The following is a 15,737-nucleotide window of genomic DNA, read 5'->3' as shown; positions in this document are numbered from 1 at the left end:
GCCAGATGTGCATGCCCTACATTTGCTCACACTTCTAATAATACCAGAGATGTACGCAGAGGAAGGGGGTGATCATTATTTGGTGGTGTTTAGAGTTATTTTCCTTTTTCTGGTTGTGATAATATCCCTTGTTCCAATTCCACTTTTTTGTTTTGTTTTTTGTGTGTGTGTGTGTGTGTGTGTGTGTGTGTGTGTGTGTGTGGTGTAGGAGCACATACTACTGCACATATTTTATTATGAGGGAGAAAACTACTAAGGTTTTGGAACAAGGCAAGAGATAAACTGCCAGAAAGATACAACAAATATATTCACAAACTACAAGGTGTACAACTTTGCTTTCGCCTTTTATTGACAGGTGGTGACAACGGTATGTACCAGTTGAAAGAAACAGATTGCAGACATTAGGCAGTTAGTTTGGACCTCGGTCAACATAACCTCATTCAAACATTAGTTGATTTGTGTCTGCATCATTAAGTTGTTCTTGATTGAAAATGTCAGTTTATGAGCCTAATTCTTGTCATTTGCGGGAGGTGTTCCTGATTTGTTTCAATATGGAGAAAACAGCGGCTGATTCTAGTCGAATGCCCTCAAGTACATATGGTAAGGATGCTATTAGTGAAAGGACATGTCTTGAGTGGTTTCAACACTTCAAGAACAGTGATTTTAACATCATACACCGGCATAGTGGTGGAAGAGAGAATGTTTTCGAAGACGCAGAATTGGAGACATTGCTGAGTGAAGACTCACGTCAAACTCAAGAAGAATTGGCACAATTACTGGGAGTGACATGCAAGCCATTTCAAACCATCTCAAGGCTTTGGGCATGTTTCAGAAAGAAGGAACTTGGGTCCTGTGTGAGCTGAAGCCAAGAGACATTTGTGTGTTTGTGAACAGTTGCTTCAGAGCCAAAAACGGAAGGGATTTCTGCATCGCATTGCGACCAGGGACAAAAAATGGGTTCATTATGATAACCCTAAATGCAAAAAAACATGGGGATATCCCAGCCATACTTTCACGTCGATGGCCAAACTGAATATTCATGGCTCCAAGATCATGCTCTGCATTTGGTGGGACCAGCTCAGCTTTGTGTACTATGAGGTGTTAAAACCAAGTGAAACAATCACAGGTGCTCGTTATCGAACACAATTAATGCATTTGAGCAGAGCATTAAAAGAAAAACAGCCACAATACAGCAAGAGGCACGATTTTGCAGCATGACAATGCTTGACCCCCACATTGCAAAAGAGGTAAAAACATACTTGGAAATGTTAAAATGGCAGTCCTACCCCACCCACCGTATTCTCCAGACATTGCTCCCCCTGACTACCACCTGTTTAGATCAATGGTGCATGGTCTGGCTGACCAACATTTCCGATCTCATGAAGAAATCACAAATTGGATCGATTCATGCATCACTTCAAAAGATGAACAATTTTTTTGACGCGGGATTCGTACATTGCCCGAAAGATGGGAGAAAGTAGTGGCCAGCGATGGAAAATACTTTGAATGATACATGTGTAACCAATTTGTTTCATTAAAGCCTCAAATGTTGGGGAAAAAACAGCAGAAGCAAAGTTGTACACCTTGTATATTAACAACTAATAGAAAATTCAGAATGGAATAACAATGATTTATGAAAATGACAGTTTGCCCCTGACTGTATAGAGGATAACCTGAGTAGCAGACAGTGATAACAAAAAGACTACTATACATCTAAGTTTTTGGCCAGAAGGAATTCTTCTAAAGTAGAAAACACACGCTTTCACACAAGCACAACTCAAACACACATGACCACTGTCTCTGTTCACTGAGCCTGTACTCAGAGGCGAGAGACAGAAGTCATATCTGTGTGTGTGTGTGTGTGTGTGTGTGTGTGTGTGTGTGTGTGTGTGTGTGTGTGTGCGCGTGTGTGTGTGTGTTTGTTTCTCATTTTGGTCGAAAGCTCAAATGTGTAGAAGTCTTTTTGTTATGCCTGTCTGCAACTCAATGCCTCCTTTACATGGTGAGTAGCAACCTATCCTTTCATAATATTTTCATTATACGAAAAACTAATTAACATTCACAATGGATGATTTATTTTACATATCAGTTTCACAAGACATACTTTCCTTATAAATATAAGGACTTCAAACTGGCACCTTACACAATTAGTAGATTTCCCAGTACTATAAATAAGCAGTTTTTCTTTGACTTTATACAGTGTGGCAGCTTTTAATCTACACTGAGGATTATTTATAATGAAACTTGTTTCCGCACAGCGTTACCCCACCTTTTCACACACAAAAAGCCAATTACTCATATAAATTAAGGAAGAGCAGCTCATAACATCATACACCGGCATAGTGGTGGAAGAGAGAATGCTCTCTTTCCTGCTCGTGTCTGTGGATAATTTTGTAAAAATTACACAGAAAAATGAAACAATCTTCACACTAGTATGAGAAGCATTCTCTGCAATTTTTCTGGTCCCATACTCAGTAATAGCACAATTATTATCTAAATGAGATAATGACCTAAACTGTCACATGAACTTCCCAACTACAATTAAGGTAAGGGGCTGTCTTAGCCAAAATTATTTTGCTAAGGAACCTAAATCACAAATGTTGTCCATAATCCAGGTACTAGTACAATTAATTCAATGTTCATTTTCCAAGGATTTCTTTGGCAAGCTCCTACCTTGACTAAAGTCTGCTGGAAATAGTTGCTTGGTCTTTATAAACTTCTCATTGCTAACTCTGACCTTAATTTTTCACGTATACTGCCAACTGTCTGTCATCTTAAAGGGTTGACTGCAAATTGTTGCCAACAGAAGCAGTTCAGCTGTATTGACTGAAGCTTGCAGGTTTGTAGCTTTTCTTTTGCTAGAGTTGATTGTAATACTCACTTGAGACTTATTCCTAACATCTCTGACGCAATATGGAATAGATGGAAATTCATGGAAAGGTCTTATGGGACCAAACTGCTAAGGTCATCAGTCCCTAAGCCTACACACTACTTAACCTAACTTAAACTAATTTACGCTATGGACAACACACACGGAGGACTCAAACCTCCGACGGGGTAGCCAATGGAATGGTTCTGTGTCTTTCCATCCATTATTAATAGCTATAGCTGCAATGTCATAATAACTTACTCAATTTACAAATTAAGAATATGATTTATAGTCAGTGTACTAGTGATATATTTAGGTGTACCATTTTGGTGTCTTCATTCCCAGTTGATGGAGAATATCTATACGAACGCGAGGTGTAGCAGTAGCAGTCAATGCTAAAGTTGGAACACCAGGAAACTTTGCACGAAGAACACAAAGTTTCTTGTAATCAGGTCTGCAAAAAACATCACACAATACAAAAGTTATAAAATACTGGTGCTTTTAATAAATGGAATTCTCAATACAAACTCAAAACAGTCTTGTCTGACTTTTAATCACAGTAATAGTGTCATTCTGTGAGAAGACATACTGCAACAACCATAGTTCATGTTAACACATGCACAGAGAGAGAGAGAGAGAGAGAGAGAGAGAGAGAGAGAAGCACAAAACAAAATTAAATGAAAAGCACACACTAAGGAGGCTAGGGGCACTCTGATAGTAGACACAGTAGTGTTCACTTTCTTTCCCATTCTGTCTTCTCCAATATTTGAGGGGTTTCAGCAATGTACCTGTGTATCTTTACTAAAGACATGCTGCACATTTTTCCTAACTGCTTGTATTTCATGCATTATTTAATTACTTATAAATTTCCCATCATGCTTCTGCTGTCTGTTTGCTACTCCCTCTCCCTCCCTCTCTCTCTCTCTCTCTCTCTCTCTCTCTCTCTCTCTCTCTCTCTGTGTGTGTGTGTGTGTGTGTGTGTGTGTGTGTGTGTGTGTGTATGTGTGCATTTTTGTTTGTTTTGCATGTGCAGCTTATTATTTGCCCTCTCACATTCCCGTGTCCCAATCCTTACTATAAATCACTGGTGCCCAAGGAATTTTTCAACCTCGAACTCTGATAATCTCTCTGTTCTACATTTCTTGGAAAGGACTACACCTTCCTGAATAAAAACACTTCCTGTTATAGACCTCTTAATTGTGAAACCCCATTCTTTGCTCTGAGTATTCCCACTTTTTTCAGCCTTAAAACTGACTATGATGTCAGCAATCATTGTGGCATAGGTGAAATTTGCACAAGTAAAATGCAGGATGCGACAAAAAAGGAACAAATCCTCTACTCTCCAGGCAAGGATTTATGTGCAGTAAGAGGATGAGAAAGGTTCCATGCCAACAGCTCCATTAAATTTTGATTTACAAAATTGTACCTCTCTACAGTACTTAACATCCAATTTGTTTTCACAAGCACCACTTGTTAGGTATACCACTGTCTTCCTCAATTAAATTATTGTCACACATGTGGTTTTCTACTGCCTCCCTTATAACAGAACCACGTTTGGTCAGGTTGTCTAATTTTCAAACAGACCTTGTGCCCCATGCTCAGTGACATCAGACTGATCTTTGTTTCACACCGTCTATAGCCAATTCCCCTAAACACTACTCAAGTTAACTTTGAAAGCAGATATTAAGTAGTCCTGGCAAAATTCATCTGTGTGTCAGGACTGCTCTGTTTTGGGCAGGACAACAGAAACTACCGGCATTACTCAGGTCTGCGCAAATTGGTATAACTTAATTTTTGCATTACACAGGTATGTGAAAGTTGAACATCTATTGGTGGAACTAAATCATCTTACAACAGTGTTCAGAAGAAATGCCACAGTTAAGGTGGAAATAAGTGAACTCCTCCTTTTCCTCGTAGTTCAGATACTATATCAAAGACTGTACACACCCACAGAATCAGGCATGCTTCCACACCAGCTATGACCTTTCTCCACCATGTGGAACAGACACCGAACAGTAAAAAATAGGAGAAAAACAATCATTGTAATCACTCAATTATTAAGGTTTCAATAAAGCTATACCAGACCCAAGTTTTCCACACTAGGTTTTGAAGATCCTACGCATTAAACTGGAACAAATGGTGTATAATACATAGATACAACTACAAATGTTTAGAATAAAACAAACAAACAAACAAACACACACACACACACACACACACACACACACACACACACACACACACACACACACACATGTTAACTACATTAGAGTCCCTTATTTTCAGAATAGTTGCTAGCTTATTGTCAACAGGGCAGCAGTTCAAGTCTCCACCCAGCCATTCTGATTTAGGTTTTCCACGGTTTCCCCTCAGTCGCTGCGGATGACCCTAAAGAGCAATGAAGGACCATCTGTGCAGAATGTTTGTGTGTTACAAGAGTGACAATTTTTTGCCAATTGTCATCACTGGTGATGAAACACAGTTTTATCACTTCAAACTGTAAACAAAAATGCAATCCATGGAGTGGTGCCACACCACCTCTCCTTCGAGAGAGAGGAGAGAGAAAAAAATAGTGCTGGACTTCACTATTTCTGAAGGAGTTATTCTGTTTGATATCCCACAGCACGGTGCAATGATCAATTCTGAAGTGTATTGCGCTACCCTCAGCAAACTGAACAAACGACTTCAGCGTGTTCATCCACTTAAAATGCAAATGAAATTCTCCTTCGCCATGACAATGCAAGGCCTCACACAAGGCTGCAACCCAAGAGGAGCTCATGAAACTTCATTGGACTGTTCTTCCTCATGCACCCTACAGCCCAGATCTCGCACCTTCCAACTTCCTGGCCCAATGAAGAATGCACTCCACAGGAAGCAGTATGTGGATAATGGGGAGGTTACTGACACTGCAAGATGTTGGCTCTGACTTTGACCAGTACACTGCCAGCATGCAGAAATACAGACCCTCCAAAAAGGTGGCGCAAGGCTATTGCATTGAATGTAGATTATGTTGAAAAATAGGATTTTACATGCAAATGAGTGGCGAATAATGTGGTGTCTTGGAATCCCGAATAAAACCAACCTGTTTTCAGAAAAAAAAAGTGTTTCATTACTTACAGAATGCCCCTAATAGATTAGTGGCTTTTTAAATAAAATTTCTAATCATAAAGTAGCTTTCTACTAGTTGATCGATTCCATCTTACAAATTTTCTGGGTTGCAATTATTATTTTCTAATTGAACAGCCTACAGATTTACGAAGTTGATATTAACTCCTACTCTACTGTCTCTCCTCTAATTATGATTAGCCGCATGTATTATTTCCACACACATCTTATCTCATTCCTGCTCTGTAGATCTTATTTAGCAATACTGTGCAGAGTCACTCAGTTACTACTGTAACAATCTTCTCCTCCCAAAAGTGAAGCTATCCTAGGCTTGGACTTTTTGAGTGGGAGTGCACCCATGTGCTTCTGTTGTTGGCTCTGACACTTGCTCTCAGGCTCAAAATGATAGCACACCGTTTCGTCACCTGTGACAATATGAAACAGGAAACGGTATACCCCATCGTGATACTGCTCTAGGTGCTGAGTGGTATCAACATTCTGTTCAACTTCTGCTAATCCGGCAGGCTGGACACAGATTTTTCAGAGCTTCAAATGCTCTGCCATGACAACGTGAGCAGAACCATGACTGATGCTCAACATGATTCTAATGTCTTCCACCATCCACTGTTGATCATTTATGAGGGCAGCATCCACTATAACAATGACAGAAGGGGTAATGATACAATGAGCTTGTCCTAGCTGACTGCTGTCTTTCAGTGGTAGCCAATCTTCTCAAAATTGTTTATTTCACACAAATACTCACATGTGTAGGCATGAATTTTGTTTTCCTGCCACTCCTTACACAGTCAATAATTGAACAATGCCTGGCTGTTTCTCATTCCTGGTGTCCATAATGAAGTTAGGTGGACACGGAGCTCACTAACCTCATGTCAAGCATTACTAATGGACAAATGGCACAGCGGTGAACTTTTGCACTGTTCCTTCCTGATTCCTAACAGACGGCAGTTCTATAAACACACCTATCTCCATTACCAATGTCTACACCATGCTCAGTATATAGTCTGTCTTTTTTTCATTTAACTGTCACTTATACAATACAGTTCCTCATCTTACTTATAACCATCATTTGAAACTATATTTAATAAAAACAAATCAATACAGTTAACCTTACGCCGTAGGTACACAGACAGCAAATACATTATTTCTGTTGTGGTCAGCTCTGAAACAACACTTAAGTTGTGATTGGTGGAATAAGTTTAGTCACCACACAGTCACGTCACGTAATGTGAAGCAGAGCTGACAATCGTAGTATTTATTATTTATAGCCCAAACGAAGTGTAGGTTTTACAGCTGAGCAACTTACTGTATCAATATTACACGCTAGTGATCTGCTGTGGCTTCACACGGGTAGCACTAAGTATCTACAGCCAGATGACTCATGGCACAATCATGGGAGGTTATTACAGATTCCAAATGTGACCACCTGTCTCACGAGCCATAGTGGCAAAGTGCTTTAGACAGTACTTGCAGAATATTACAAGCAAGCTTCCTGGTCATGCAACTGTAATAGAAGGAAGCTTCAATTTGCTAGCTACAGAATGGGAGAACTATGTAATTAAAACTGGTACCAAGAGACAGGAACTCATGTCACATTGTTTTGAGAGTCCTGTCTGAAAATGACGTCGAACAGTTTGTCAGAAAACCACCTTGTCACAGCAGTCGTAAACTCACAGTAGCTAAGGGATCCAAAATTTTCCAGTCAGTTGTTCAACGAGGGCACCAGTGACTTTTTTTTTAAAAAAAAAAAAAAAAAAAAAAAAAAAAAAAAAAAATCCATTTTCTGAAATTGTTTCACTGCATAAGACTCAAATACAGTTCCACATTATACTCATGGTACAAATGTCAAAATTATAGACACAGAAAAGTGGTCAGAGAAAGGAAAATCAGTGAGAACTGCTCAATGGTGGAAAGTCATCTGAACTGCATGAGATATCTTTGAGGTTCTACAGGGTTTACGCAAAAGAACTCGCTCCCCTTCTAGCAGTTGCTCGTTGTACATTGCTAAAGCAACATAGGGTAACAGCAATTGTGAAAAAGTGTAACAAATTAAAGGCCTTTACTGCTGATGTTAATCTGTTGCAGACTTATGGAACATCTATGTTCACGGAATGGATTTTCACTCTGCAGCAGAGTACGCATGGATTTGAGACTTCCTATCACATTAAAACCATGTGCCAGAGCAGGACTCAAAGCTGTAACTTTTGCCTTTCGCAGGTAAGTGCTGAACAGACTGAGCTATCCGAGCACGACTCACAACCGGCCTTCACAGAAGATGAGGTACGGGAGGAAGTAAAGCAATGAGGGCAGGTAGGGAGTTGTGCTTGGATATCTGAGATGGTAGAGCATTTGCCCACAAAAGACGAAGGTCCCAGTTTCGAGTACCGGTCCAAAAAACAGTTTTAATCTGAAAGGAAGTTTCAAGTATGTTCACATATTGTGATGTTTTTGGAGAACAAAAATCTCTTCTACAAAAACACACCCCTGACATTCAGGCCATAATTAAATGCCTTAAAACAAATGCTACACAAGACTTCCACATTATAATAAAAAATCTTAACTGAAAACACTAAAATAAAGAAGAAATAGCACTTCCCATAAACTGCCTGCAACAGTTATCCACCTATCACCTGATTATGATGTTGATTTCAACATAATGACATTGTATGCTTTTCTATTTCATTTATGGTGTAAGACCTATCCACTGGCAGTACACGGTTGTCAGCTGCACAGACCAGTGGCCTGTATAACTGCTTTGCATCCCCTGCTTGGTTCTCAGGCCAGCAGATCATTCCTTACATGAAGAGTTCACTAATGTAAAACTTACTGATTTTGTTCATCAAAAGATTGATCTTTTTATGAGGACCGAATATTAATACAGTAAATTGGTGCCTGCACCTCCCAAAATAAGTAATGGAGGAAAGATATTATTTCCTTACAACATTAACCAAGATCTGCATATAATTTAAGAGCCATAGTGATATGCATAAATATGTTATGATATTCATAAAACAAAAAAGTAAGATGCAAAAAAGCTATTTAGTTAAAAAGAAATGATGAATAAAGAAGAAAAAATATCTAACCTGAAGTCATGACCCCACTGTGACACACAATGAGCTTCATCAATAACAAATCTAGCCAATTTATTCCGCTTATAGAGATTGTCTAAAGTGTCTTGAAGTTTCCCACTGGCACTCAATTTTTCAGGAGTGACATATAACATTTTCAATCCTGCAAAAAAATAAACAGTCTACAACTACAAAGAAAAACACTTCTCCAATATGACTGGAAGGATCAAAATGATAACAGCAGCTATCATTCGCAGCAATAACTGAAACAAGCAATTATTGATAAAATTAGTTAATTGGATAGATCAAAAATCTACTCATCAAGTGGTTGTAGAACACACACATAAAAAGAGAGTTGTGATTGGCAAGCTTTCGGAGCCAGTGGCTCCTTCAGGCAGAAGGATTGAAGGGGAAGGAAGAAAGGGGAAGGAAGAAAGGTCAATGAAAAGGACTGGAGAGGTCTAGGAAAAGTGGTAGATTTTGGGGAAGTCACCCAGAACTGCGGGTCAGGGGAGACTTACCTTATGGGATGAGAAGGAAAGACTTCTCATCTTGTGACTTTCACAAAATCTACCCCGTTTCCTAGACCTATCCAGTCCTTTTCCTTCAACCCTTCTGCCTGAAGGAGGAGCCACTGGCTCCGAAAGCCTGCCAATCACAACAGTCTTTTACATGGGTGTTCTGCCACCGCTTGGTGCATAGATTTTTTATCTATCAAATTAAATAACAGCATTAACTGAACTATTTAATATTAATTAATTTATTTATTTATTCCACTGTAATACAAGGTGTGATCAAAAAGTAATGAGAATTTTTGTTTTTCTTGAACAATATTTATTTATTCACCAACCTCATCCTTGTCCCTTAAGATATAATACACTTGTCCCAGCACTTTTTCCTATTTTGAAAGCACTTCTGGAACTCACTTTTCATTACAGGATTCAGCTCCTTCAGCGATTCTGTTTTATCTCATCCATGGTGCAAAACAACGTCCTTTCATGGTTTTCTTCAACCTCAGGAATAGAAAGAAGTCGCAGGGAACCACGTCTGGTGAATGCGGTGGCTGAGACGACTTAATGGTTCTGTTTTTTTTTTGCCTAAAAATCATGAACAAGCATTGAGGATTGAGCAGAAGCATTATAATGATGATGTGGCTTTGCCAAACTTTTGGTAGTTTTCTTCAGATTGCTATATGCAAAAGGCACATAAGTTCCAGGTAACATTCCTTATTGATTGTATGACCATAAGACAGTAACTCATGATACACTACCCCACTGTAATTGAAGAAAACAATGAGAAGAATCTTCACATGTGATCAAACTTGTGGAATTCTTTTTGGTCCTGCTCTTCAAGCAGTCTCCATTGGGACGATTGGGCCTTGGTTTCAATGTCATAATCATATACTGATGTTTTGTCACCTGTTACAACCTTCTTTAGAAGTTCTGGATTGTTGTCAATTTCATTCAGTGATTCCTGGGCAATGTCTATGCTACATCATTTCTGGTCGAAATTCAACAATTTTGAATAAACTTTGCTGCTAAATGCTTCATGCCAAAAACAACTGAAAAAATTGCTTGGCATGAGCCAAAGGATATGCTGACATCATCAGCAATGTCTCTGATGGTGATTCAACCATTTAACAGGACCATTTTCTCTAGTTCACACATACTGTCATCAGTATTTAGTAATTGATGTGCTACGGTGTCCAAGGTAGTCATCGTCTTCAACATCTTCTCGACCCTCTTTGAAATGTTTATACCACTCAGAAACTCTTGTCTTACTCACAGCAGATTTGCCAAAAGCCAAAGGCGACATTTCAAATGCAGCGCTGCATTTTATTCTCATTTTTCAAGCAAAATTAATGCAAATACTTTGAGCCATCCTTCCCAAACGTAAGAGCAAGCACTCAAAAATACATACAACCTCTTTGTCTGTCAACAATACACTAAATATTCAAAACAGCTGAAAATGCAAACATACATAATGAACGTGTGTAACAACAAGACTTTACAAAATTTGGAAACTGGATGAATTTAGCCTGCAAAATTAAAAAATTCCTGTTAACCTTTGATCACATCTTGTATACAGGTACACAATGATGAAACATACATTTTCCAGGAAAAAAGAAAATATTAAGATCTTTCATGCTATTAAGAGAAAACTGAACAGTATTATGAAAAGCTTAGTTGCTACTTACAATATAGTGGAGATGCTGAGTCGCAGATAGGCACAACAGAAAGACTGTCAGAAAATGAGCTTTGTCAGAAATAGAACACACACACACACACACACACACACACACACACACACACACGCGCGCGCGCGCGCGCGCGACCATCAGAGTCTCTGGTTGCTGAGGCCACACTGTGAACAGCAGCACATGATGGGAGGTGCAACCAGATTGTGGTGGTAAGGAGGAGGCTGGAGCTGGGATGGGGAGGGATAGCAGGGGAGGGGGTGATGGATGGTAAAGTGTTGCTTGTCGGAGCATACAGGGATGAGGTGGAAAGAGGGCAGGGCAGCTAGGTGCAGTGATGTGGTCAGACGGAGTGTGGGGCAGGGTTATCAGAAAAGAAAAGAGGTAAAAAGACTGTGGGTGGGTTGGGGAAACAGAGGGCTGTGTAGTGCTGGAATGGGAACAGGGAAGGGGCTAGAGGGTAAGGACAAAGACTAACAAAGTTTGAGGCCAGGAGGGTTACGGGAACACAGGATAAATTCAGGGAGAGTTCCCATCTGCACAGTTCTGGTGTCGGTGGGAAGGATTCAGATGGCACAGGCTACAAAGCAGTCATTGGAATGAAGAACGTTGTGTTGGGTGGCTTGCTCAGCAATGAGAAGGTCCAGCTGTTTCTTGGCCATAGTTTGCAGTGGCCATTCATGTGCACAGACAGCTCATTGGTTGTCTTGCTCACGTAGAATGCAGGGCAGTGGTTGCAGCTAACTTCTTGATCTCAACCTTCGTTACTCTTTGTCCTTACCCTGTAGCCCATTCCCCGTTCTCATTCTAGCACTACATAGTCCTCTATTCCACCAATGAAGCCACAGTCTTTTTAGCACTCTCCTTTTCTGCTAACCCTCCCCCACACTCTGTCTAACCTCCTCACTGCACCCAGCTGCCCTATGCTCTCTCCACCTCATCCCTGCATATTCCCACAAGCAGCACTTTACTGTCCCCCATTCCCTACCCTGTTATCCCTCCCCCTCTCCACCCCAGCCTCCTACTTGCTGCCACCACCCGGTTGCATATCCCAATATCCCATTGTTATAACCAGGAATAACACATAACCTCTTCAGTCTGGTTTATTAAATCACAAATCACTTTTTAACAATTATGTTAGCCAAGCGTCTACCCAGGCTCACACTCAGAAGTAATGCAGAATTAAAGTTTGGTTATACCAATGTCCAAATACGCATGGTGCGGTGCACATTCCGTAATTATTCCCAAGTCCAGTGAAGTTCAGTCTCTCCAAGTGAAGTCGCAAGATTTTCCGCTGAGCAGCCAGGTAACCTCGAGCGGTGCGGCGAGTCATCCACAAGCAGCTGAACACGGCGTACTGCACTTCCCGATGAGAACTGTCATTTGCGGCGGCAGCTGGGTTTATATAAGGCTTGCTAGTTAATGGAGCCGTCGGCTGGGGTCACTGTTTTCCAGGGAAAACCAATCGCAATGTTTCCTGGCGTAGCCAATTGCTGTGTGCTGACAAACGCGCGCGCGCGAAGGCGGCCAGCGATGGTAGCCGCGAGCCGCCCGGAGAAGTGTGGCCAGCAATGTATTTTTTGGCCACGTAAGGGAGCGTGCGTGTGAAAACGGCCAGCGATGGAAGCAGCGGGCCGCCCAGAGAAGTGCGGCCAGCGATGTATTTGGCGGCCGCGTACTAGAGCGCGTTGTTCGGTGTTTGTTAGAAGTGGTGTATACCACACCCACCATATGCTGCTGCTCACAGTGTGGCCACTCAGCAGCCAGAGACTGTGTTGGTCGTGTGTGTGTGTGTGTGTGTGTGTGTGTGTGTGTGTGTGTGTGTGTGTGTGTGTTAGTTGCATTTGCGTGAGTGTGCATGTGTGTGTGTTCTCTCTCTGACAAAGCACTTGTCTGAAAGTTCACTTTCTGACAGTCTCTTTGTTGTGCCTATCTGTGACTCAGCATCTCCACTATATAGTGAGTATCAAGTATCCTTTTCATAATATTGTTACAATCCATTTGGATTTTCAATTGTTGAATTTTAAGAGAAAACTGGGCTAGTTTAAACATTAAGTAGTATATATACAAAAAGACAACACAACCAGTCACTAAAATTAGCTTAGGTACTCTGCTTGTGGGAAATATTTTGGAACTGATATGGCATACCTGCAGTACAGTGCATCTTGACCATGTATTTTCCTCAAGATCAAAAAAATGGTTCAAATGGCTCTGAGCACTATGGGACTTGACATCTGTGGTCATCAGTCCCCTAGAACTTAGAACTACTTAAACCTAACTAACCTAAGGACATCACACACATCCATGCCTGAGGCAGGATTCGAACCTGCGACCGTAGCGGTCACGCGGTTCCAGACTGAAGCGCCTAGAACTGCATGGCCACACCGGCCAGCTTCCTCAAGATCATTGCATTTAAACTTAACACATCACTGTTCACAAACTTTACCAGAGATGTTATAAGTATTTGGCATCTCCTGGCGTGTGGGTATATGAGTGAAACCCCGCTTTTCCACTTTTCAATGGACTTCAAAAAAATTGTGTAAAATGCGGGAAAATTTAAAATTTGGGAAATAACGTTTTATGCTGCAAAAGTTACGTACAGGCTACCCCCTGGCACATTATGTATGATATGTGTACATAACAGACATCAAACAACTTGTCAGGGACTTGTTTATTATCTAATGAAGGTTTATTATCTAGTAAAAACTGCTAAGGTAATTGGAACTGATAACTGTCTGGGAAGTAGGAACGTTTGACTCAATTTCATATGTTATAAATGATGTTTTTGAAAGCTAGTAACAGTCATTCATTATTTAAATAATGATATACTGCACTAGTTAAATATTTTTTATGCTTAGCACGACGCATTTCGAGAAATTTTTCTCATTGTCAAGTGCAAATATGTACAAAAAAATTTTGTGCGGTGTTTGAATGTGTATTATTCTGCGTCTCTTGCACTGTAGTCATCTTTTTAAGGTTACCAGGTGCTGTGCCCCATCAATTATGTAGAAACCACCCCCCTCACATACACAAACTATCACTCACATTGTCTGTTTGTGTAGCATTACAAAAAATACGTGCATAAATACTGCACTTGACAACAACAATAAATTCTCAAAACACGTTTCATTCAGTGTGAATAAAATATGTAACCTGCGCTGTGTTTAAACTAAAAACATTTGACCATCGCAAAGTGAAGACGGTGTCAACTAGTACTGCAAGTGTCCATACACCGAAACACACTAAATATGGTTCGATAAAGATGTCATGACTATCACAACAATCACGAAACTGCATTTGCACAGTAGTGACAGTTTGGAAATGATTGTGATTAGTCATGATATCTTCACTTGAACAAACCTAGTTACTTCCATCAGCTACCATGCCAAGTAGAGCTTGGCAATAGCAGGGATATGGCATGAATTGTTCCAACTTTTACACATTTACTGGTTCAAATCTGCTGAGTATAGTGCCTTGGTATCAAGAAACTTAACCACGTAATATTTGTAAACACTACTGGATGGCCAACATCATGCCAACATCATTTTTTCTCCACAAACATTTTTCTATAATGCATAAATCGCAGTAAAATGATAAATATGTTGATGCAAAATCAGATGCAAATTAACATAGTGAGCATAGCAAATTTGATGGGACAGATAAAAAATGTCATAAACGGCGGGAAAATGTTAATTCCAGGAACGTAAAAGCGGAGTCATATTGTATGTGTTTCTCTGTCTTGCAATGTGAAAAGATTATAAATTTACTCATTAGTAGATATTGTTTCTTACATTTTTCTATATAATTTCTACATATTTTTACAAAAATAAGGAATGTGCTTAGCCTCCTATGACACTGTGGGTCTTTATACACATATACCTCTGAAATCCACACTACAGATAATGAAAGGTAACTTGTATCAGTATAGAAAGATGTCAATCAACGAGATTAAAGAGTTTACAGATTGCTTGGAACTCCACAAAAATATTTACCATGAACATGATGATTTAGGCATGAGGAACTGCCTGTCAGGATTTTTTGGCGAGACTTTTATAATGCATTTTGAAGACCTCTTATATTCTCTATAGAACCAATTGACTCATAAGATAATTTGTTATTATAGATACATGGATACAATGATCATAATGTTTTGTGGGAGTATTTAAAAACTTAATGAGCTCTACAGTTTGTTTGACACTATGTGTAGCAGGATACAGTTAACAACAGACACCCCCCCCCCCCCCCCCCCCCCTCCAAAACAAAAAAAGGTTCAGGATCTGTCTAAAGTATAAAAAATGGCAAGCCTAACTTAAACATATTCTGCAAACCAATAGCCGGCCGGAGTGGCCGAGCGGTTCTAGGCACTACAGTCTGGACCCGCGCGACCGCTACGGTCGCAGGTTCGATTCCTGCCTCGGGCATGGATGTGTGTGATGTCCTTAGGTTAGTTAGGTTTAAGTAGTTCTAAGTTCTAGGGGAC

At 40.2% G+C, this 15,737-nt stretch overlaps 1 protein-coding gene across 3 annotated transcripts in view; it reads right to left on the bottom strand.

Annotated features, from left to right (window-relative positions):
- LOC126094677 (Bloom syndrome protein homolog) overlaps positions 1–15,737 on the bottom strand; it is a 207,352-nt gene that overhangs the window by 103,193 nt on the left and 88,422 nt on the right. For all 3 annotated transcript variants that reach the window (XM_049909187.1, XM_049909188.1, XM_049909189.1), the window contains 2 exons: positions 9,076–9,223; positions 3,192–3,323 (listed from right to left, as the gene is read on the bottom strand). In XM_049909187.1, the coding sequence (XP_049765144.1) occupies positions 3,192–3,323; positions 9,076–9,223 (280 nt within the window). The remainder of the gene's footprint in view (positions 1–3,191; positions 3,324–9,075; positions 9,224–15,737) is intronic.

Source organism: Schistocerca cancellata, chromosome 8 (genome assembly GCF_023864275.1).
Source record: "Schistocerca cancellata isolate TAMUIC-IGC-003103 chromosome 8, iqSchCanc2.1, whole genome shotgun sequence".
In the NCBI taxonomy this organism is placed as follows: Eukaryota; Metazoa; Arthropoda; class Insecta; order Orthoptera; family Acrididae; genus Schistocerca; species Schistocerca cancellata.
Note: the sequence above shows the minus strand (reverse complement) of the source record. Positions and strands in the feature narration are given on the sequence as shown.